Raw genomic sequence first — 24957 nt, forward strand, 5'->3', positions numbered from 1 at the left:
CTAATGCTTACCCAAGAGTAATTTAACTTGATCTGTAAAATATAGACAAATACAGAAAATAGAACTCAGTGAAAGAGAACTTGCCTAGCATGCACAGAACTCTGGGTTCATAGGCTGAGATGTAGCTCAGTAGCAAAGTGCTTGCCTAGCAAGTACAATGTTCTGGGTTTGATCCCCTGTACCAAAAAAGAAAAGACAAAGAAAAAAAAAAAAAAACTGGGTTCAATCTCTAGTTCCACTAAAAGGGAAAAAAATGTAAGTTAGCGTATCTGTTTTATTTAGAGTAATTAATTCCCCAGGACAGAGGTAACTTTAGCCCTAGAATCTGGACTGGCTTATAACTATCAGTGGGAGATAACAGCTGATTCTAGCACATAAAGACTGATAGGTAGTTGAGATCCTTCAACACACTGAGCATTATTTATACAAAAGAAGAAAACTGGAAAATACTAAATGGAGAGCTAGGATTTTCTATGTGATCAGTCAGCATTGCTATGTAGGGGCATCTGGCTAAGACACTGGTCACCCACTGGTAGCCAGGATTTATTGGACCGTTTAGGCTGCCTCCTTGCTCCCTTGCCTTTCCATGTGCTGTGCTCACTTGGTCAGGAAACAACATGCAGAACCTCACAGCACCTCAGGAATGTTACTGTGAGACATTAGCTGGTCCATGTACAAATCTATCTGTCAAGATTTCTAACTTAATGGAAAGTAAATAACTTGGCTAGGTGTGATTTTTTTCTAACTTTTTGTTTATCTTATTTTTCTTTTTCTTTTTTTTTTTTTTTTGGCCAGTCCTGGGCCTTGGACTCAGGGCCTGAGCACTGTCCCTGGCTTCTTCCCGCTCAAGGCTAGCACTCTGCCACTTGAGCCACAGCACCGCTTCTGGCCGTTTTCTGTATATGTGGTGCTGGGGAATCGAACCTAGAGCCTCGTGTATCCGAGGCAGGCACTCTTGCTACTAGGCTATATCCCCAGCCCCTATCTTATTTTTCATTTATGTGATACTAAGGAATTGAACCTCGGACCTCATGCATGTTAGGCAAGTTTCCATCTAAGACACATTTCCATCCCCTAGATGTGATTTTTTTTTTTTTTTTAATGCCAGTCCTGGGGCTTGAACTCCGGGCCTGAGCAATGTCCCTCGCTTCTTTTTGCTCAGGGCTAGCTAGCACGCTACCACTTGAGCCATAGTGCTACTTCCAGCTTTTTCTGTTTGTGTGTTGCTGAGAAATAGAACCCAGGGTTTAATGCATGCTAGGCAAGCACTCTACCACTCGGCCACATTACCCACCCTAAATGTGATTTTTAAAGTCATCTATATTCCTATACTCCAGCAATTACTCACCAATACATTATCAACATAAATTTTACTTTAAAAATATTAGCATGAGGGCTGGGGATATGGCCTAGTGGCGAGAGAGCTTGCCTCGTATACATGAGGCCCTGGGTTCGATTCCCCAGCACCACATATACAGAAAATGGCCAGAAGTGGCGCTGTGGTTCAAGTGGCAGAGTGCTAGAGCCTTGAGCAAGAAGAAGCCAGGGACAGTGCTCAGGCCCTGAGTCCAAGGCCCAGGACTGGCCAAAAAAAAAAAAAAATATTAGCATGAAGAATGATAACCTACAAATAGGCCCTGAAAATAATGGCCATTTATTTTTACTTCTGGCCAGATTCTTGTTTTGCTCTGGATTCATCAGTTTTTTTTTTCTTGTCAATATTTAATCATTCCAAACAATCCTAAAACCTTCCATAAACAGTCAAGATTTTTCAACCTTATTCACCTTCTAAAAAGGAAATTTGTAAGGTGAGACAATTTAATATTGCAATTTTGAGCCAGAAAAACAGTTCTATCACTTTCCAAATAGGTTAATATGTCATCTAACTTGGAGAATATGGTTGGTAAAATTGTAACTTTAACCCTAATGTTAAAATTGGAGCTGGGAGTATGGCCTAGTGGTATAGTTTGCCTCTTATACATGAAGCCCTGGGTTCGATTCGTCAGCACCACATATATAGAAAAAGCTGCAAGTGGCGCTGTGGCTCAAGTGGTAGAGTGCTAGCTAGCCTTGAGTAAAAAGAAGCCAGGGACAGTGCTCAGGCCCTGAGTTCAAGCCTCAGGACCAGAAAAAAAAAATCTGTGAGCCACCAGGTGATCTCAGAGCCTGGGGAAACTTACTGTCTGAGGGAGGCCTTACCAGGGTGGCTCAGGAAATGACCTCAGGGGATGAGGAAGTGATCTCAGAACCTGGGATCCTTTGCTGACTCACTGTCACCAGATTGACAGCCAGGCAATTGCTGGTTTCAGGCAGTTGAAGAGAAAGAGGGGAGGGGCTGTTCTCCAGAGCAACCCTAACAGTAACCTCTTTATATAACTACTTAATTAATTTTTTAAAAATTTAAGAAGAGGGCTGGGAATATGGCCTAGTGGCAAGAGCACTTGCCTCGTATACATGAAGCCCTGGGTTCGATTCCCCAGCACTACTTATATAGAAAACAGCCAGAAGTGGCGTTGTGGCTCAAGTGGCAGAGTGCTAGCCTTGAGCAAAAAGAAGCCAGGGACAGTGCTCCCGCCCTGAGTCCAAGGCCCAGGACTGGCAAAAAAAAAAAAAAAAAAAAAAAAAAAAAAAAAAATTAAGAAGAATGTAGCTCATAAAATACTACACGCTTTTTAAAACATTCCCAACGGTTCTGATTGATCTGAGGTGGTACCTGAGGGGCAGCCTTGTTTTTAAACACCCCTCAAGTGATTATGCCCAGTCACACTTAAAAAACATTACATCAGAGATAAGATAGAAAACCTTGTGACGGTTTCCTTAGGGAAAAATGTCAGAAGGCCATGACAGACTTGAACTGCCAAATATTGTTAACATTCTAAAAATAACTATAAGGCATCTTTATAATTACACTGAAATTTTTTAGTTTGGTTTTCAGTGATGTGATGATTTTACAGCAAGGAGATTTGAGTACCTGAAAAATACTTGAACCTTAACAAGAGGCAACATTAGTAGTCATGAACAAGTAATCTTTCCAGACAAACTTGATTGGCCTTTTTAGATTGAATTACAGAAGTGTTAGAAGCAAGGAATGTCATAGATGGAATGTCTGGATTTTATGATGACATTCTGTACAGTGCTTTGTGAATTCAACTTGGAAGTGGATTTCATATTCCCAGCCATCATGAGAACAAAGGCTCTCAAACAACAGAATCTCAAGTCTCTGAGATAGCTTATGTGGCACGTTGGCAGCATGCTGTACACAATTGGGCTGCCCTAAAAAGATCACTTGTAAAAGTTCTCAGCGTGGAGCCTTCTAGCTTTTCAAGATCATTTCATGCCTTTGAAAGTATCAACAGGATTAACACTGTAAACTAGAATGTTTTCTATATCTCAGATTTTTTTTTTAGAGTAATAAGAATTTAGAAGATAGGAGAAGTAGGAGGACAGAGGAGATTGTATCCTCCAGAGCACAAAAAACAGAGCAATTTAAGCACCAGCCTTTCATATACCATGTCTTAAAATGAAAGAACTACATGAGACCCTGACATTTCTACAATTTGAATACAATTTTATTTACTCCTTCAGTTTCACTTATCTGTTAAATTTAAGCAAAATTGATTTGCTTTTATTTTAAGTGGATTATACTTTAAGATTCCACTTTTATATCAGTCTTATCTATTAACAAGTTAGACTTAATCAAATGTTATTGTTTGTTTCTGGACAGCAGAACTGGTAGTCAACTTTAAGTTATTCTTTTTTATAATGTTTCCATACTTAATATGAATAATGGCTATTAACATTTATTTTTAAAGACAATGAAACAATATACTTCTTCGTTTATTTTCCCTCAAAATAATATCCTCTTTTTTCTTTTTGAGGTAGGGTCTTGCTATGTATCCTATACTGGCCTCCCAGCTACAGAACAACCTGCTTCATTTTCCCTAATGCTGGGATTATAGGCATGTGCCAAAACATCTGGCAAGTGACTTAATTTCATTCCTTCAATTCTTCATACTAACTGTAACTAAAACTTTAAGTGCTAGTCATTACATGGCTGTGTCTACAAAGCAAACTGAAATATTTAGGCATCCATGTGGCTTCAACTTTATAAAGAGATAAGAAGGTTGTGATGTCTCTTTTCCAGTGTTGTGTACAACTCTGGATATACTGTAGCACACCAGAGTCTGCTTATTAAGTACAATTCACTCTTCTTAAATGATCCAATGAAACAAAGCAATGGAAAACAAATTTGAAAATATATAAGCCAATGATAAAAGTGCTTGCCTAGCATATACAAGGTCCTGGGTTCAACACCCTGCATCTGGAGGAGGAGGTGGAGGAGGAGAGAACAAATCTACGTTTCCATGTATTCTGTATAAGAACAAAAGAGATAGCATTTAAACCAAAGAAGCAGTGTTTACTAGCTAGAAAAGTAACAGTCACCTCCTGATACATAATTTACTTCATAGAAATTGATGAGCTCTTTCCTAGCATATTTATTACATCTAGAGAACCATTTCTTAAAAGGTAATAAACTCTACAGATACACTAGGCAAAAAAATAGGTTCTTAGCTTCTTAAAGTTCAGCCAGTAATGCTTTATAGGGGTTTAAGTTCTTCGTGATTTCATAATAAAGATATCTCAACAGATTATGTACCAGCGGCTCATACCTATAGTCCTAGCCACTCAGAAGGCTGAGATCTGAGTATCACCATTCAAGGCCAGCCTGGACAGGAAAGTTTGTGAGACTCTTATCACCAATTAAGGGCCAAAAAAAAAGCCAGAATTGAAACTGTGCCTCAAGTGTCAAGGGCGCACACACATGCAAACACACAGAGATAGCTCAACAAAAGATACACAATTTTTTCACCACAAGTATTTCTGCCTGAAGCAATAGGATAAAAACAGTGTTCAGTTCTTACAGACAATTTTTAAATTATTTTTGTGAAATTATAATAACTATAGGATTCACATTTTATTTTGTACATAAATCAGTATATTTGTCACATATTTCTACTCCCAAAAATTTAGAAGTCGCTGAAATGCACAGATGCAGTATTCTATGTGAATGTTTTTCATATCCACATGGCCTGGATAGAAAGTATATTATCTGTCATTTACTCTTTCTTTAAAATAGTCAATTTGCATGACAGCATATATTGTGACAATTACATAAAATATATTGTGACAGATATATTGTGACAATTATATAAAATGAACAATAAGAAAAATGGACTTCTGGAAGTTTGTTTATTATTTTGTTCATATCTTAATATCCTGTAGGTGCCAAGTCATGGATTTTAAGTTAAGGTGACTTTAACATTTGACCCTTAATCTAATAGAGTGATAGTCCTAACATAACTCAAGAAAGATCTCAGTTCTTCACTGTATCTGGGCACATTCAGAGTCCAGGGTGCCTCAAACAGAACCAAAGTTGTGATTAAAGCCAGCCCTGAAGTTCTCTAGCTGTTTCTTATGCTGTATTGCTGCCTCTTTCTTGATATTTTACTATGCCTTCCAGTGCCCCTCACCAGCTGTCTCCAGAGAGCACTTATTCAGCCCTGGCTTCTGAGCTGCAAGAGTCTGCCCACTGCCCCCACAGCCACCTGGCACTCCTTGTTCATTTCCGTTATCCTAGTGCCATGTAACAAAGCAACCCAAACTATAGTGGCTTAAACCATTCTGTTATGTCTCACAATTCTGGCCTATACATAAAAAAGACAATTGGCTTTCTCAAATCTTCCTAAGTTTATGATTACCTTGCAAGCATCTGTTGTTGGCATTTGTTTTGTTTGTTTTGCTTTTTGATGCAAGGGATTGAACCCAAGGTGATGGCCAACCACCAAATTACATCCTCAGGCTCTGGAACTGGGTTTTAAAGCTATTTTTTTGCATTTTGGTGTGTTCAGCCTTTCCCCAGTACTTAAGTAGATGTGAAGTCTTGAAATTAGTGATGGTTTAGAAAGATATATAGATATCCTTGGAAAGAATTTAAAACAATAGGTTTTTTCCTTGTTTGCAAATCTTTCATTTTCCCCTGGCTTTCTTCCTCACAAAATGACCCAGGTTCTAAGGATGATTTGACTCAGTTGTTTCTTTTGTTCATAAGAGAGACATAATATTTTGAAGTAAAGTGAATAATATTTTGCCAGTTTTCAGATGATCATGATTCATACTACAAAAGGCAGCTAACTACCTTGTATATAAGGTTGCTTTGATAGTTATGGAATAAATCTCTTTGGAGGAAAAAAAATCAAAAGGTTTAAATGTTTGATGGTAAAAACATAAGTGACAAATAAGGACATGCATAATTTGTTATGGTACTGTGTGTGTGTGTGTGTGTGTGTGTGTGTGTGTGTATGTGCGCGCGCACGTGTTTCCTAAAAGGAATGGTTGGAATGTTCTCAAGTTTTCTTAAATGTCCATTTGTATTTATGTAATTGTATCTTAACCCGTGACCCAGACCATGCCAAAGAATTCATTCCAGTTTGACTACAAATAAAAAGAAAGTTTCTAGAATATAGAACTCTATCTTTATGAATTTAAGATGAGAAAAAATAAATGAAACACACAAAAAATTCATTATAAAGGAAAAGATGGATAATTAATAGGCCAGGCACCAGTGGCTAACACCTGTAATCCTGGCTAATAAGGAGGCTGAGGTCTAAGGATTGGGGTTGGAAGCCAGCCCCAGGCAGAAAAGTCCCCAGGAGACTCTTAGCTCCAATTAACCACTCAAAAATTGTAAGAGGTGCTGTGACCTAAGAGGTAGAGCTCTAGCCTTGAGCACAAACAGGCTCAAGGACAGTGCCCAGGCCCTGAATTCAAGCCCCACAACTGGAGAGTGGGAGGGGGGAATGGATGGATAATAAGTTGTAATTAAAATGAAGTACTTCTTGGTCAAAAGACATCATTGAAGATTGAAAAGAAGCCAGAATGGCAGAAAACATTTGTAGTGTGACAATGGCTCAAAGTCAGAATATATAAAGAAACATGAAGAAGATACTTAACATCAAATGTTCTTGCAAATAGCCAGGAAACAAAAAGAAAAATATTTCTCATTTCTGTTCTAGAGTGTTGACAATAGTGTAGCATAATGCAGAACCACATTTCTAGCCTCTTTCTACTTCTTTGGGAAAATAAGTAGAGCTTTCTAGATCTTTTATATCACTGCAATAGACAGAACTGAAGGGAATTAAGATTGTTCAACCAAGTGTGGCAATGCACTCTGTAATCCCAGTCTTACAGAGATGGAGGAAGAAGGTTAGAGTCCCAGGTCAGCTTGCGCTGCTGCATAGACCTTGTCTCAAAAGAAAAAAAAAAAAAATACGATTTTTCAAATTAAGCCTAAATTTTTAATGGCTATACATTTATATAGAGAGGAAAAATGTTCAACTGAACATAAGATTATTATTTGAAGTAGGCGCACTCCAGTGTGTATAATGAATGTCTTTAGAGTTGTAGGCTTCATCTTTGTTATAACCTATAGTATAGAGGACAAGGGCAGAAAAAAATGGGATCAACAAAACTTACGTTTAATACCTTAAAAAGAAGTACTACTGGGAAATGAGAACTCAGAGACAATTCTGTATACAGAATTACTGTTTCACAATTAGTTTTGACTTTTTTCCCCCTGACTTTTACCTGGTAGGTAGAGGTTTCCCTGAGTATCAATTATTGATTGTCATAGGAAGATAGTTTTCACAAGATAGCACTGGGATCCAAGGTAACCAGCATGTGTCTATCGGAGACTGGAAATGATATGGATAGAAAAGCATCTGTGTTTAGAATGCTCCAGTGAGCAATCACACTCTCCTAAGATGACCCTCTTCTGTTGCTAGGCACTTGTTTCTGTTTCAGGAGTGGGTGGCAACATTATGTAATGCTGAACTACATTTCTATCCTCTGTATGTATCGTTGGAGAAAGAATTAGAGCTTCCTGGGTTATTTTATACTATTAAATCTTTGAGGTTGGATAGAAATGAAGATTCTTCTAATTTGGCCTAAAAGTTGACTGTATATACATTTGAAAGAAAAATATCTTCTTGAGCATAGGATTACCATTTTTAAAAAGCTCTTTCACTATAAGCATAAAAATATTAGTCCCATGTATAAGCAAGAGTTGATGATTCATTTATGTAATTTGCATCAGATAGAGGGAACTCCCATATCTCTCTTTTATTTCTTCCAATCCTAGAATTTCCTGATGAGAAATTGATTGCACTTTCCTTTTCTTTTCTCTTGCCAGTCCTGGGGCCTGAACTCAGGGCCTGGGCACAGTCCCTGAGCTTCTTTTTGCTCAAGACTATAGCACTCTACCACTTGAACCACTGCACCACTTCCGGCTTTTTATGTTTCTGTGGTACTGAGGAATCGAAACCAGGACTTCATGCATGCGAGGCAGTCACTGTACCACTAAGCCACATTCCCAGCCCGATTTCATTTTTCTTATAGATCTTTCTGAGTATCCCTTTTTAGAACAAAGCCTCTAAAAACTTTTTAATGTGAAGAGCAATTTAGAATTTCACCATCCAGGTTGACAGAAACATAAATGTAACTTTGATGAACACCACTAAAATAGGAAAAAAATACTAAATAAAATTTTCTTTTTCTTTTTTGAGATAACAAAGTAGTTTACTTAAGTTTACAATACAAATCCTGTGAGAACACATAAAATTTTTCTTTGATAACATTTTCCAGTACACTAATGATAAGCCTTTCAGATGATGAGTATTCTTTTTTTTTTTTTTTTTTTGCCAGTACTGGGCCTTGAACTCAGGTACTGAGCACTGTCCCTGGCTTCCTTTTGCTCAAGACTAGCACTCTGCCACTTGAGTCATAGCGCCACTTCTGGCCATTTTCTATATATGTGGTGCTGGGGAATCGAACCCAGGGCTTCATGTATATGAGACATGCTCTCTTGCCACTAGGCCATATTCCCAGCTGAGTAGTCTTTTAAATACAAGGAAAACCAATTACCAGCTATTAAACAAAAACTTTAGAATCAATTTTATAAAAATAATTTAATATTTCTGTATATGAGAACTGGAAGTGTTCTAATAGAAAAAATAAGCCTTTTGAATTGTTTTTTGAAATGCATAAGCTGATACAGATATCAGAAATTTTTTAAGTATACAGATTTCTCAGAGGCATATCCCAGCAAGGTTTAAAGAAAGAAAAGAAAAGAAAAAGGCACTGAAGCTAGCTTTCACCTAAGGAATCTCTTGAAACCTAATAGGTTTAAGTTCTTTGTTTACTTGGGGCATCCTGGGCAGGAAACAACACAAAGAACATATGCCAGCAACTAAACAACTTAAGGACAGGAAAAAGAGAAGAGGAAGGACACCTAGCCCAGGACAAGTACATTAGGTTTAAACCTACATATATTATAATTACAATAAATATAAATTCATTTTAACAGCTCTAATTAAGAGAAAAAGATTTTAATCCATACTTAAATCTAATTCCATATTTACAATATAGAATCACTTTACATCCGTAAAATAAAATTACAAAAAAAATGATACTAGAGAATAAGCAGATATCTCATGCATTAGCATTCCAAATAGTTTTTTAAGAAAGTGGAGCATAATTCCCTAGTTCCTAATTTTAGGTGGAACATGGTGATTTCCTTACAAAATGAATTTTATAGAAAAGTGAGAATGGGGTGTTAGTGACTTTACCTGGTATATGTAGTACTTCAGCAAGGTGATCAAGAGTCACATTATCAGTAATCAGTTGATACTGTATTCCCTTTATGTGTGATGAGAATGGCATTCCATCTTCATGGACTTCCTCCCCAGAACCATGTTCTAAACGTAACCAGGAGGAAAACATTAGCTAAATTCTAATGGATGGACTCTCTAAAAAGCTTTATCTCGCATTCCTCAAACCTGTCAATGTTATCAAAAATCAGAAAGGTTTGGGACTGGAAATGTAGTTTTAAGTGGTAGAGGACTAGTCTTGAGCAAAGAAGCTCAGGGATAGTGCCCAGGCCTTGAGTTAAGCCCCATGATAGGAAAATAAAAAACTATTCCAACACTAAAATATTTGTATTCTTTATTCTTATTTTTGCTAGTCCTGGGGCTTGAACTCAGGGCCTAGTCACTGTCTCTGAGCCTCTTTGTGCTCAAGCACTCTACCACCTTAGCACCACTGTCGGCTTTTTCTGACTAGTTTACTAGAGATGAGTCTCACAGACTTTACTGTCTGGTCTGGCTTTGAACCTCGATCCTCAGATCTCGGCCTCCTGAGTAGCTAGTATTACAAGTGTAAGCTACTGGCATCCAGCAAAATATCTTTTTTTAAATAGGTTACAGACATTGTACTCATTCAGTCCTAACTGTTATATCTCCTATACTGAATGTTGGCTCTTACGTAGCCATAGACTAATAACACCTAAGAAATATAGCATTGCTAAAGTATTAATACCTGGAAACTATAATTCATTTCCAGGATGTCCAACTCACTCTAATAGTTCACTGCATTATTGATTTAAATACAAAAATCCAGTCAAAGAACATGTATTTGGTTGCCAATTCTCTTTAGTATCCTTAACACAGAACAGCTCCTCTTGGAAGAATTTCAACACTTCTCAACTGGTAAATGGACTGCCCTTTGTTTAATCACTTACATGTTTCTTTAGGGAAGAAAACAAACTAGCTAGGTAGACTATACCGTTTTCCAGGGAGAGACAGTAGAGTCATCCTAAATTGGCTTTCATAAAACAATGAGCAATGTTGCCTGCAAGGCAGGGGGCTTGGTAGTACCAGCCAGTCAGCCAGCCAACCCACTGGTTTTGTGCTGTTGTTACTGAGGTCAGAATTAAATTAGATAGTGGTATCATTCTTTGGCACACTTGTTTCTCTGTTCTGTTGTCCAAGACAAATATTAAGTTCATACTTCTCTGTTTTTCCTAAACTAAGAAAGTATTTAGATATTCTCTCTGGTGATCATCTCAAGAAAATATGAACATTTATAAAATATTTTACAGCCTTTGTTTATTATGTTCAGGTTATTATTTTGGTAATATAATTTCTCTTACTGTTTGTTTGCCATATAAAGTCAGGATACCCAGCCTTCCAGCCTCATTAATAAAAGTTAGTAACATACAGGGAGCCTGTGGAAAAAAAGAGCTTTCAGTGTGATGAGGGAGATTGTACTAGCTGTAGGAGATGATGTGGGGTCAAAAAATGACTGAATTGGAGGAAGTGGAGATACGGATTGAACAGTGCCCCATAAGGGGATGCAGTATCATCTATGATGGCCATGGCATTGACTGTATGGGATGCATATTTTATGGGAGGCCCTGGCAGAGATTTTAGACCAGAGTTCAACTCAGGGAAGTTCACTTGGTTGTCATAGGGTACTGAAGTACACAGGACAAGGATCCTTGTTTATGACTTTCCCTACTTATCTTCTTATTTTCATAGAAGGATGTATATTAGGAAAGGCAATGTTTTCAAAATCTTCAAAATTGGTTTGTATGTGGTTTTCCATCACCAGCAGCTGTTTTCTTTAAAAAAAAAAAAAAAAACTTTAGTTTCTAACTGAACTCTAAAGTTAGAAGTGGATGGGGCTAATGGTAAGTTTGGGTTTACAAATCCTGTGCTTAAGGGGCTAAATAAAGCAAACAGTTCCTGGGAGTGAAGAATTACTCAGGAGTCAGGAGTTGGCCAAGTTATATGAGTATTTCTTAACCTCTCCCACTGCAGCTACCTAACCAGTTTGATGAGAACTGGAGCATGTGACAAATGTTGACTAAGATTTGGACATTCAAGACTTAGTACCAAATTAAGAAAAAAATGGTCTCAGATCTTGTCTAATATATGACACTAGTATTCTTGCAGGTCATTATTATAATTAGTAACTTCTGAATGTCAACTACTAATTGGGGATCTGTGGTGAGCTATACATTGTATAAAGTGCAAAGTTTTGCATGGATTTTTATGGGGGAGGATTGTTGTTGTTCTTTGTGGGGTATGGCAGTTCTATGAATTCAGGGTCTGATGCTCTTGCTTAGCTTTCTTGTTCAAAGCTGGCACTCTACCACCAATTGAGCCCCACCTCCACTTCTAGCATTTTACTGGTTAATTGCCTAGGCTGGCAAATCCTCAGATCTCAGCCTCCTGAGTAAAGTAGGATAACAAATATGACCCACCAGCACCTGGCTTTTGCTTGGGTTTTAATTTTGATACAGAAGAAAGAGTAAAGGTCTAGAGCAAAATTGTTGTTCAGTTCAAATTGTTCAATGTTTATTGTCTTGGCTTTTGTAGAATTTGAACAATGGCATCTATACCACCTATGAAGTCTTGTAGTAATCATCAGAATAGAAAAATTGGAGCTGGTAAACTGGAATTCTGTAAAGGGCAGGGGTAGGGAGGCCTTCCTTCAGCTGTGTGAGCCATGCTGTGGAACTCTACCCAAAACGAAAGTTGCCAAGTTGCTTAATTGCTTCAAGGTTTCTTCGTTTCTCTAGTGTATTCTGTACCGAGTTCAGCATTCCTTTGGACATTTCTCTTTGGTTGGGTTTTGCCACATAGTAAGCCCTTGTGGTAAGAGTGCTGCAAGGCCAAGGGAGAAAGGGGATGGAGAAGTTGGCTGCAGATTTGCTCTAGCTTTCTTCCCCCCCCCCCCCCGCCCCTAGTTTTATATATATAGCTTTCCTTTTAGAGTTGAAGTTAAAAACTCTGGAATAAAATTCGATGTTTAGTTCTGACAACCTAAAAATCCAAACTAAACAGCTCCACTGACTGTTATTAAAAACATATAATGCCATTGTCTTTTTCTCTCAAAAGCAGATTTAAACTTGAACCCTTGGTTGTAGAACTTCAAAATTTAAGGGTATTTTTCTTGCTACATTTGACCTTTTCTTCCTATATGTTGTTTTCTTAAGGTTCCAGCCACTTCCCCATTGTTTTGCTAAATGGGAACTATACCAACAGAGATTTTTTTAGCAACAAGCCTATTTTTCCTAAAATGCATATAAGACAAAAGTTCCACTTTATTTTGACAGTGACCATGCATGAACTTTTACTAAATGATTGTTTAAGTAATAGCAGAAGGCATCATGTAGGAAGTTTGTGATAGGACTATACATAGGTACAAGATTAATCACTTGACCTTGCACCACTGATAATTATTTGGTCTTGAGCAAGCATAAATTATTTTTCCAAATATTTACTAAATTGACATTTTAATTTACTGGGTACTTCTTTTCTCTTGATTTGGAATAATGTCTTAGGCTTACTTAAATAAGTTTAAAAGAAAGATCCACAAAAGTCAAGATAACCTACAGATAACATTCTCTGTCTTTCTGTCTCTCTCTCTCTCTCTTTGTGGTACTGTGGTTTGAGTTTAGAAAACTATTCCCTTGAGCTTTACTTGAGCCATATCCCCAACTCTTTTTTGCTTTAATTATTTTTCAGCCAGGGACTTGAATTTTTTTTTTTAACCTGAGCCAACTTCAAGTGAGATCTTCTGAATTATGTCTCCCTTATAAATGTGCTTAAAGATATACATCACTATGCTTGCCTTGTTTATTGAGATAGGGGTCTCACTAACCTTTTGCCCAAATTGGCCTTATAGCCTTGACTCTATCTCTGACTCCTGAGTATTAAGGATTACAAGGGTATGTCTGAGCTTTATATTGCTTTGTTGTTGTTGTTTGCTTATTTTTTTTACAATTTACTTATTTTCAAGTAGTTGTACAAAAGTTGTAATTCAGCATGTCCATTTATGAATACAATGCATCTTGATTAGTGTCACCCCTTCCATCATTCTCCACTCCCATCTATCACAACCCACCAAATTCCTTCAAGTTCCCTAGTTCCATTTTCATATATATGTATGTATTTTCATATATATATATGTATATACATATATACATACAGTTAGAGCAAGGGTAAGACCCTTTTTTTATTCCAAGGGCCATTTGGATATTCAGTATCATATGAAAGCCATATACAACTACCAATATAGGCAGACATCCTCCAGCAGCCAATGAGAAACATGCACATCTGTACTGTCACATGCCAAATGTCCACAGACCAGATGTTTCCCACTTGAGTTAGAGGACGGAAATGTTGATTCACACCTGGAATCCCAGCTATTAAGGAAGTGGAGACAGGAGGATCATAGTTGAAGGTATCAGCCCAGGTTATTAAAAAAAAAAAAATGTTGGGCTGGGGATATGGCCTAGTGGCAAGAGTGCTTGCCTCGTATACATGAGGCTCTGGGTTCCATTCCCCAGCATCACATATACAGAAAATGGCCATAAGTGGTGCTGTGGCTCAAGTGGCAGAGTGCTAGCCTTGAGCAAGAAGAAGCCAGGGACAGTGCTCAGGCCCTGAGTCCAAAGCCCAGAACTGGCAAAAAAAAAAAAAAAAGTTTATGAAATCCTGTCTCAGAATACAAGCTGGATACAATGGCTCATGCTTGTAATTCCAGCTTCACAAGAAACATAGGTAAGAGAATCAAAGTCCAAGGCCAGCTAGAGTAAAAAAGGCAAGACCATATCTGAAAAATTATGAAAGCAAAAGAACTGGAAAATGGTAAAGCACTTGCTTAACCAGTGCAAGGCCATGAATTTATTCCCATTACCCACTCCCCTCAAAAAAAAAAAAAGTTTTATTTAGCGCCAGGCATGGTGGAACAGCCTATAACCCGAGCACTGGGAAGGCTGTGGCTAGAGGATCATGATTTTGAAAGCAGTTTGAACTACACAGATAGACTTTTGTCTCAAAAAACCAAACAGGGAGGGAGGGAGGGAGGTGAGAGGGGAATCCAGTTAGATTGAAACCATCTTAGTGAACTGGCAGTGTATTGCTTCATCATGATCAGCTTTTCCAGACCCTAGTTCCAAAGATTTTCTTTCCCAGCAATTCTAGTACACAGACAACATTGAGAAGTCCTGAAGTACTTGCTTTTCAAATGGTTCTTAAGAGCTAGGAATCCTCAGAGGGCTGTACAATCAATAAAATGAAATCTTCTAGGGCATCAGTGAATTGCATTTGTCTTTTCTTTTTGAGATTCTTGAGATTTCCTCTAAGGAGGACGAATACTTTGGAAGAAAGTCAGAAAAGTACTGCCACAAATTAAATTATTTGTAGGAATTTTTTTTTTTTTTTTTTTTTTTTGCCAGTCCTGGGCCTTGGACTCAGGGCCTGAGCACTGTCCCTGGCTTCTTTTTGCTCAAGGCTAGCACTCTGCCACTTGAGCCACAGCACCACTTCTGGCCATTTTCTGTTTATGTGGAGCTGGGGAATTGAACCCAGGGCTTCATGTATACAAGGCAAGCACTTTTGCCACTAGGCCATATTCCCAGCCCCCTTGGTAGGATTTTTTTAAATGAAAAATAGAGTTCTAATTCTGTTTTAAAAATTGGTTTCAGGGCTGGGGATATAGCCTAGTGGCAAGAGTGCTTGCCTCGCATACATGAAGCCCTGGGTTCAATTCCCCAGCACCACATATACTGAAAACAGCCAGAAGTGGCGCTGTGGCTCAAGTGGCAGAGTGCTAGCCTTGAGCAAAAAGAAGCCAGGGACAGTACTCAGGCCCGGAGTCCAAGCCACAGGACATGCCAAAAAAAAAAAAAAAAAATTGATTTCAGTCTACACTGATACTAAAGAACTAATATTCAAACAGTTGGGGTGAGCTGTGGTAAAGAAGAAAGGATTTTGCCCTTTTTTTCCCCTCTTTTTAATCTTTCATGAAGCCATTTTTAACTTGGTAGTCATAATAGACTGCCTTTTGTGATTTCCTTGAAGCCTTTGGAAACCCCCTGCAAGGAGTGTTCCTTCGTCCTGATAGGAATGTATCCTAGTTTCCCCTTGGCTAGAACACCAGAGGAGGCAATGGTGTGCTGGTGATGCTTAACAACAGGGAGAGAGGACTGACTCATCTTTAGCTAATTCCCAGCTCATAAAGCCACACCTACAGTGGCTTGTTTGAGACCACCTTGGGACCTCACTCAGTGGGGAGCTGTGAACAGCTGCACACAGCACACTTTGTATTCATGCACAAACTGACCACACACACACACACACACACACACACACACACACACACACACACACACACACACCTACCTTCAGGAGCTGAGTAAAACATGATCCAATAATTAGAAGAAATTAGGTTTTCTTATATCTCCTGTCATTGTTTTTAATACATTTTGTGTATGAGTTCCTTTCCTAGGAAGAGAGCACCCCCCAAAAAAAAAAAATACTATCTCTATGTTCCTTTATGGGAAAAACAAATGGTTTAACTTTTTTTTTTTACTTTACATCTTCTACTTTGCTCTACTGCTTACATGAATACCTGTGTTAAATTTATCAGCAGCAACTCCAATAGTGTGTAAAGCAGCAGCTCTCCAGGTGTAAGCTGAGAGGCCTGGTAGTTGGTTCCCAATATAGCTATAAACTGAATTCATTTTTCTTGGTCGCCTTCAAGCTGAATTTCATGCTTAATTTCACTGTAGACTACATCATAACTATTTTTAACTGTTATGTTCTTTCAGATGATTTGAGAAATGCTTTTACCAAATGGATATATTAAGATGTAAAGAGAAATAAAACAATCGAAACTAGAAGAAAATAGCAATCAAAGAAAATCAAATTCTGTACTCCTTTCTAAACAACAGTTTGGACATGTAGCTCTTTAAAATTTTCAGACCAGAGCTGGGAATATGGCCTAGTGGTAAAGTGCTCATCTCGTATACATGAAGCCCTGAGTTCGATTCCTCAGCACCACGTATATATAGAAAAAAAAGCCGGAAGTGGCACTGTGGCTCAAGTGGCAGAGTGCTAGCCTAGAGCAAAAAGAAGCCAGGGACAGTGCTCAGACCCTGAGTTCAAGCCCCAAGACAGGCAACAAAAAAAAATTTTTTTCAGACCATCTCGTTTAGTTTTTCTGCTTCTAAAAAATGTCATTAGGAAATAACCACATTGCCAGTATGTTTTGCAAATTGCATGACATTTGGTTACTTGCCTAACTTTGTTAAGCTTCATTTTCTTTTTTTTTTCAAATTTTTATTATCAAACTGATGTACAGAAAAGTTACAGTTTCATACGTTAGGCACTGGATACATTTCTTGTACAGTTTGTTTAAGCTTCATTTTCATCTGTAATTTATGTGTGTGTGCCAGTCCTAAGGTTTGAACTCAGGACCTGGGCACTATCACTCAGCTTTTTTGCTCAAGGCTAGTACTCTACCACTTGAGCCACAGCTCTCCTCAGGCTTTTTAGTAGTTAATTGGTGATTAGAGTCTTGTGGACTTTCCCACCCAGACTGCTTCAGATAACAATCCTCAGCTCTCGGTCTCCTGATTAGTTAGGATTACAAGCATGAACCACCTGCACCCAGCTAAAGTAAGTTTTAAACTACTCCCTATCTCTATGCATTATTCTAAAAAGTTTGTTACCTTCTCAGGCGCATTCAGCTGGCCCTGGATCTTCAGGGCCAGGCTCTGGAACAGGAAGAATGGTAAGAAATCTCACAGGGTCTCCTCCTCAATTCTTTCCCATACCTCCTCTTCCCAGGATCCTATGTACCCTTTATTTGCCTTTACCCCCAAAGATCCAGTCCACAGAGAATGCCACTCTTGAGTCACCCCTCTAGGGCCTTACTACCTACATTAGGAGCTGAGGTCCTGTCTGTCCCTTTCAAGACCTTGCAGGATGTGACCCTTTAGAATCTCTAGGGTCACTTCTTGCTCTACAGGTGGGGACACTGAGGCTCAGAGAGACAAAGATTGCATACTAGACCTCAGAACCAAGCCTTTTCACATTTCTATTTCTGTATATTTTATTTTCAGTATAGGCTATAAAAAAAGAATGACACTGGAATAGTAGTAAGTATGATGGCTCATACCTATAATCCTAGCTATTTAGGAGACTGAGATCTGAGGATCATAGTTCGAAATTAGCCTAGGGGGAAAAAAAAGTCCATGAGACTTTTCTCTCCAGCTAACCACAAAAAGGCAAGAAGTAGAACTGTGATGCAAATGGTAGAGCACCAGCCTTGAATGAAAAAGCAAAAGAAAATACCAAGACCCTAACTAAGTTCAAGCCCAATACCAGCACAAATTTTAATAGTGATAATAATAGATTTTAACAATGAAAATATTTTTAAGCTGGGCGCTGGTGGCTCATGCCTGTAATCTATCTCCTCAAGATGTTGATCTGGGGATCACAGTTCAAAGCCAGCCCAGGAAGAAAAATCCATGAGACTCTTATCACCATTAACTACCAGAAAACCAAAAGAGACACTGTGCCTCAAAGTGGTAGAGCACTAGCCTTGAGCAAAAGAGCTCAGGAACAACTCCCAGGTCCTGAGTTCAAGCCTCACAACCAACACACACATATATATATATATATATATATATATATATATATATATATATACACACACACACACATTTGTGTGTGTGTAAAATTGGTACTGAACAATTTCTTAGTAACCTGTTTTGAACAGGTTGGTTTTTTTTCCATTAAACTATCAATGTGTGTTTTCTCATGTTTTCAAGTGAGGAATGTTGAGAAGGTCTACAAAACAAAAACTACATAATCTGCCTTTCATGGTCATATTAGCATAATTAACTGCCTTATTATTAGTATCTGCCTTTTAGCAATAAGTAGCATTCATTTACATGAGAATCAAACCAAAATAGACTGCACAATGTAATCAAGATCTATGTAGACGCTGCAGTAGACAGTAACACATAAAGGGTGACAGTAGCCCTAGTCACAGTGTCCAGGAACTGGCTGACCCAAATAATAAATGTAAATGTATTAGCTACCCAAGCAACCAAGGTACTTCTTAACTCATGTTTACTCAGCAATTATATTACTAGCTAGCTGCTAGTGACTTCTATATGCTAATACATATTTTTCTGCATCTTCTAACAGTTCCAGGTGCTTTTAAGATCTTTATTTAGCCAGGCACCCATGGCTCACACCTGTAATCTTAGCTACTCAGGAGGCTGAGATCTGAGGATTGCAGTTCAAAGCCAGCCAGTCCAGGCAGGAAATTCCATGAGACGCTTATCTCCAATTAACCACTAGAAAACGAGAAGAGGCTCTGTGGCTCAAAGTGGTAGAGCATTAGCCTTGTGCTGAAGAGCTCAGGAGCAGCACCCAGGCCCAGAGTTCAAGCCCCACAACCAACAAAGAAAAAAAAGAGATCATATTTAGAAAACAAGGTCTTCAGGATCTTCATGGTCCTTTTTAATGAAATGATTACTTTTTTGTTGCTAACAATCAACCTGGCACTGATAACTTTTATGCTCTATTGATACTACCTCTAGAATTCATGCTTGTTTTGTAACTTTTCTATGCAATTAAGTGTACTTGTGAAGAGGTAATAAGTTTAAAAATAAAAACTCACATAAGAAGTCAGGACCAGAAAAAAATTGTTAGAGGAGAATCCTACTTTTTTTCTCTTCCTTTGCATAGGACTAGTCCCCAGGAGTCTCTGTAGTGTTCTTTCCCACGTTCTTTATTAGTACAATAATAAAAAATGTTTCATTGTGCTATTTCCATGCATGAATGTAAAATACTCTGGTACAGTTTTATGGTTTACTTCGTTATTTAGAAGACCCTTACTAGTTGCTTTTAAGACTTGCCTCTGAACATGGCATAATTCTCCAATGTTGATGAATGAGGTGAATTGTGCCAGTTTATCTCTCTAGCAAATAACTATTTTAAGCATTTTCCATATGTGGAATATTATAGAAAGACCATCTCTTACCACTACATTCCTTTATGTGCTATGTGCTTTTTTTTCCCCTCCATTTAAAAAATCAGATAGTTGGCCAGGTGCCACTGGCTCATTCATGCCTGTAATCCTAGCTACTTAGAAGGCTGCGGCGATCTGAGGGTCGTGGTTCAAAGCCAGCCTGGGCAGGAAAGTATGAGATTCTTAACCAATTAACTACCAAGAAAGCTAAAAGTGGAGCTGTAGCTCAAGTAGTAGAGTGCTACCCTTGAACAAAGAAGCTTAGGTCCCGAGTTCAAACTCCAGGACTGGCACCAAAAAAAAAAAAAGAAAGAAAGAAAAAAAAATCCGTAGTTTTTCAACATAGCCAACATTTCAAAAGATAATTTTACTTTAGTGGAACTGAGGGATATTTTGAGTATTTTGGCAAAGTACTCCGTTTAGGTAGAAATAAGATTTTTTTAAATGAGCGACTTTCGTTTTGCCTCTATAACTGGAAAAATATTCAAATTTATGGGCACAGTTTGTCTGGAGCAAGTATTCCCTTTGTAAATGTTGAGTCTCACTTGTAGGTGGCCTTTTAAAATATACTTTATTTTATACACTGTGTTCATACTTTGGCTTTATGCCTGACCACCCAGGTTGCAAACATCAATAGTAGAACCCACTGTTAAAGGAAAATAAACAAAGGAAACCCTAGAAAATATTGTAAGTGTTAGTAATAAATTATTCACTAGTATTCACATTGGAGCAGTAATGACTTATAATATTAATAAGTTTTGTCTTCAAAATTGTCCCACTATTTATTAAGGCATTTAGTGTTTTCCATACTCCACCTGAGATATATTATTGGGTGTTAGAGATAGTCTGCTTATTTGTTTGCTTTATTTAATACAGAGGTTAAAAAATAAGGGCAAATTCCTATAATCACGGTATTAGCTAGCACCACATCCTTATATTTAAGAAAATTACTGATTTTAGAAGCCATTTGTATACAATATGTCAAGCAATCTAAAGCAAAATACTGTACACAGAATGCAAAATAACTAATTTTAACAAAACCTTTCCTCTAAAATTCAAAATAAAAGTGATTTAGGTGGTTTATGCAGGATAGTTTGATTGTAGGGGACAGGATGTATCCTTTATTTAAGCAAAAATAAAACAAGAAGAAAGGATAGGAAGAAAAGAGAATAAAAAAGATAGGGGGAGGGGTTTTCCACACAAGAAGCATACAGTCCAGGATTGAATGAATACGAGAGGCATAATGAGGAAACCCTGTTGGAACAGATGGTCTATATAAGGCAGAGATTTTCAAATTATATTCTGAGGAACCCCCACAGGGACTGGCCGGCAAGGGGGTGAGGCAGCCAGCTATTGAAGTCTTTAAACAAGGCAGCGCTGCAGGTGTATTAAAAAGACTGATCTGACTCCACGCAGAGGAATGTGTTGGGAAATTATCCAGTATGCCAATGAGATGGCAGGAGTCCAAATGTATTGCTCATCACCAGACTGAAAATAAAGCAGGAGGACAGACATGTAGTTTTACCAAAGAAGAAGCAACAGGTCTGGGTTACTGCACCTGGATGAATGCTGTACTGGGAGAAGGAACCATGGAGATCTGTCTAGTAAGAGAAATGAAGAATCTCATGTCACCTTAAAATCTGGTCCTTGCGTGTATGAGAATAAATATGTAATATAATACTTTAGTTTTGTCCACATTCTAAAGAAAAATGGATTAAGTTAATTGTTATTATAAGGGAACCACAACTGTGATGGTTAAACTTAACAAATTACTCTGTGTCTGCTCCTACAGACCTAGGAATCAAGTTTATTACTAGCTCCTATGGTTTTCCTAGAAGTCATTAAATGGGAATTTTTCTGTGTAGGGCTAGGGAATGAACAAGGGGTATGAAGTTACATAGGGAAGTCCTAGGCTCTTCCAAGCTAAAGTTTCCATTACCAGAGACTGAAAGTTGGTGCTTCTGGTAAAGTGTCATTCCCTGGCTGATATGGTTATGTAAGGCAAGGATTGATAATGATGTGGCTTCTTATTGGTAAGAATAAAATCACTAGCAGAAAAAAAGATGTGCTATTTCTCTTACCTGGTGACTTGGTGACAAAAGCCACAATCCAAATGATAAGGAGGTTGCTAGGAATTTACTGTCCTCACCCCTCACCAAAACTAAAAAATAATAATAATAATGCTATAACTGAGATAAACATGGAGAGATGTACATATCTGCTCAGTATAAGAAAGGCTTGGCCAAGCATGAAGTCTGTAATCCAGCATTTCAGGAAGGTTAAAACAAGAGGATTGAGAGTTCAAGACTAGCATATGCTACAAAGACTGACTTGTCTCATAAATATAAACATTGATTTGTTATAAAAGATTCATAAATACCCAGCATCATTATAGTCTGAATTATATACCCCCAAAATTCACAAGTTGAAGTTTTAACCTCCTATATTTGGCTGTCTGGTCTAGAGGGCGGTGATTAAATTAAATGAGGGGTTAAGTGTAGGCCCCAAACATACTTTTGTTGTTTAAGCAACCAGCATGAAGTATTTTTTTAGCAAATTAAAACCATGCATTTTACTTACAAAACCAGGGCTGGGGATATGGCCTAGTGGCAAGAGTGCTTGCCTCCTATACATGAGGCCCTGGGTTCAATTCCCCAGCACCACATATACAGAAAATGGCCAGAAGGGATGCTGTGGCTCAAGTGACAGAGTGCTAGCCTTGAGCGAGAAGCCAGGGACAGTGCTCAGGCCCTGAGTCCAAGCCCCAGGACTGGCCAAAAAAAAAGCTTACTTACAAAACCATTTGGTGTAAACCAACTGTACAACTCATGGGAGGAGAGAGGGTAAAGGGGAGGGGGAAGCGGGGGAGGGGTGAGGGAGGAGGGAACAAGTTGAACAAGAAATGTATTCACTGCCTTACATATGAAACTGTAACCCCTCCATACTGCACTTTGACAATAAAGGGAGGGAAAAAAAGAACAAACAAAAAAAAAACATGCATTTTGGCAAACTCATAAGCAATTATTTTTGTAACAACTTACAAAAATTGCTGATTAGCATGTAGAATAGACAGAGGACCTGGAACCAACGATCTCCCAGTAGTGATACACCTAACAGAGATGCTGCTTTCAGATACCATCCTTAGTAAAATTAATTGGGGGAAAGATTTGAGTCTTTAGGAATAGGACAGGAAATATGCATCTGACATGAGCCTATAGCATCACATAGTACCAGAAAGCAGAGAAGAACTCAAAAAAAAAAGCCTCACAATAATCAGATAAATCAAAGGGGCACCAGAGCCAATTGAAAGATCTTCCAGTGGCCAAAGCTTTCAGCAGCAAAATAAAGCAGCATTTAGTTATGACCCAAAGTATGAAATAAATACCCAAGAGTCCATACTGATATTAATAGACAAGTAGACAAATTCCAATAATTTCTTTAGACACAGCATAACTCCCCCACTCAAGCATGAGCTGTGCTTAATGACTTCCTCCCAAAAGGATATTGTTTGGAAAGTGTGGGGGGAAAATAAACTCTACAAGGCAAAATCTGACAGAATACTACTATATATTTATAGAGGTTTTGTTGTTGTTTTCCTTCACTGGAGATTGGACTCAGGGCCTCATATTTGCTAGTGCTCTTACTACTTGGACTACACCTCTAGTCTTTTTTTGTTTTGTATTTTGTTTTAATGATTTGTTTTGTTTGTATTTTGCCTCTACCTACTGCGTTGCTAGTATTACAGGCATGGCCACCACCTGTCTTGGGGTGGGGGTTGTTTGTTGTTTTGGAGATTTTGTTCTTTGGGAATTTTGTGTGTGTGTGTATGTGTGATACTGGCATTTTAACTGGGGGCCTTTATTGCTTTATCATTTAAGTCATGCCTCCAGCCTTTTTGTTACTAGTTGTTGTTTTTCTTTTCTTTGTTTCTTCCCATACTGGAGCTTTACTCTTGCTCAGCTTTTTGCTCACTGCCTGGCATTCTACCATTTGAGTCATGCCTCTACTTCACTTTCACCTGGCTTTTTGGAAATAAGAGTCTCAAGGAGCCAGTCTGAGCTGCAAGTCTCAATTCTCAAATTTCAGCCACCTAAATAGTGATGATTATAGGCTTGAGCCACAGGCACCTGGCTCTGGTTATTTTGAGATGAGATGATCCTATAACTTTGTCTGGGCTGACATCAAACCGTGATCCTTCTCTCAGCCTCCCAAGAAATTAGGAATATAGGTTTGAGTCTGGCTACTTATACACTGGCCTCTAATCTTGGTGTTCCTACTTACTCCAATTTGTCTTCTCTACCACACTCACTCAGTAATGCTTTTTTTAAAAGATCTAACAAGCATCATTGTATTTAATTAATCTTTTTTTTTTTTAACTTTTAGGCTGGTGTTTGGAATGCTCTATCCTGCATATTATTCATACAAAGCTGTGAAAACAAAAAACGTGAAGGAGTATGTAAGTATATTTGCTTGCTTGTAGTTTATATAGATTTGCTGGTACTGGGGCTTGAACTTCAGGCCTCATACCAGGCTAGAACTGGTGCTCTACCACTTGAGCCACACTGTACAGTGGTTCACATCTGTAATCTTAGCTACTCAGGAAGCTGAGATCTGAGAATCTTGGCTCAAAACCAGCTGAACAGACAAATCCAGAAAACTGTGTAATCTCCAACTAACCAGAAAAGGCTGGAATTTGATTAAGTGCCAGCCTACAGGAAAAAACTCAAGGCAAGGCCCTGAGTTCAGCCTTATTACTGATTTAAAGAGAGAGAGAGATATATCTTGTGGCCTATCAAAGAAATACCATACCATAAATGAAAAGGGGATACAAGTAAGAAATATAATGATGATAAATAAATGTAATACAAGTAAATAAACCTATATATGTAAACAACTGCTATGAGAGAAGGAAAGATATTACTTTGGAATTGGCCAATGAGCTGTTAAGAATATTATTCCATAAAGACTAAAACACAATATTGTGTATTTTATTATCTTAGCATAACATTCAAATTTTCATTACTAGATTATTTTGAAACTTTGAAATTTTTAATACTGAAATTTTAACTCTGCTTTGTAAATTAAAATACTTTATGGAATAAAATTTATGAACATACTCAAATTATTGAGAAAGTTGAAAATGTTGGTACTTTTTTTTAGCTTCCTAGTTACCTTGGACAACAGTTTTTATGTTTTGTGGGTTTTGTTTATTCTGTCTTGCTT

At 38.0% G+C, this 24957-nt stretch overlaps 1 protein-coding gene across 1 annotated transcript in view; it reads left to right on the forward strand.

The window, feature by feature from the left end:
• Window positions 1-24957, forward strand: part of Reep3 (receptor accessory protein 3) — a 72501-nt gene that overhangs the window by 9353 nt on the left and 38191 nt on the right. The window contains exon 2 of the mRNA XM_048338864.1: window positions 24118-24190. Coding sequence (XP_048194821.1) covers window positions 24118-24190 — 73 coding nt within the window. The remainder of the gene's footprint in view (window positions 1-24117; window positions 24191-24957) is intronic.

Source organism: Perognathus longimembris, chromosome 2 (assembly GCF_023159225.1).
Source record: "Perognathus longimembris pacificus isolate PPM17 chromosome 2, ASM2315922v1, whole genome shotgun sequence".
In the NCBI taxonomy this organism is placed as follows: domain Eukaryota; kingdom Metazoa; phylum Chordata; class Mammalia; order Rodentia; family Heteromyidae; genus Perognathus; species Perognathus longimembris.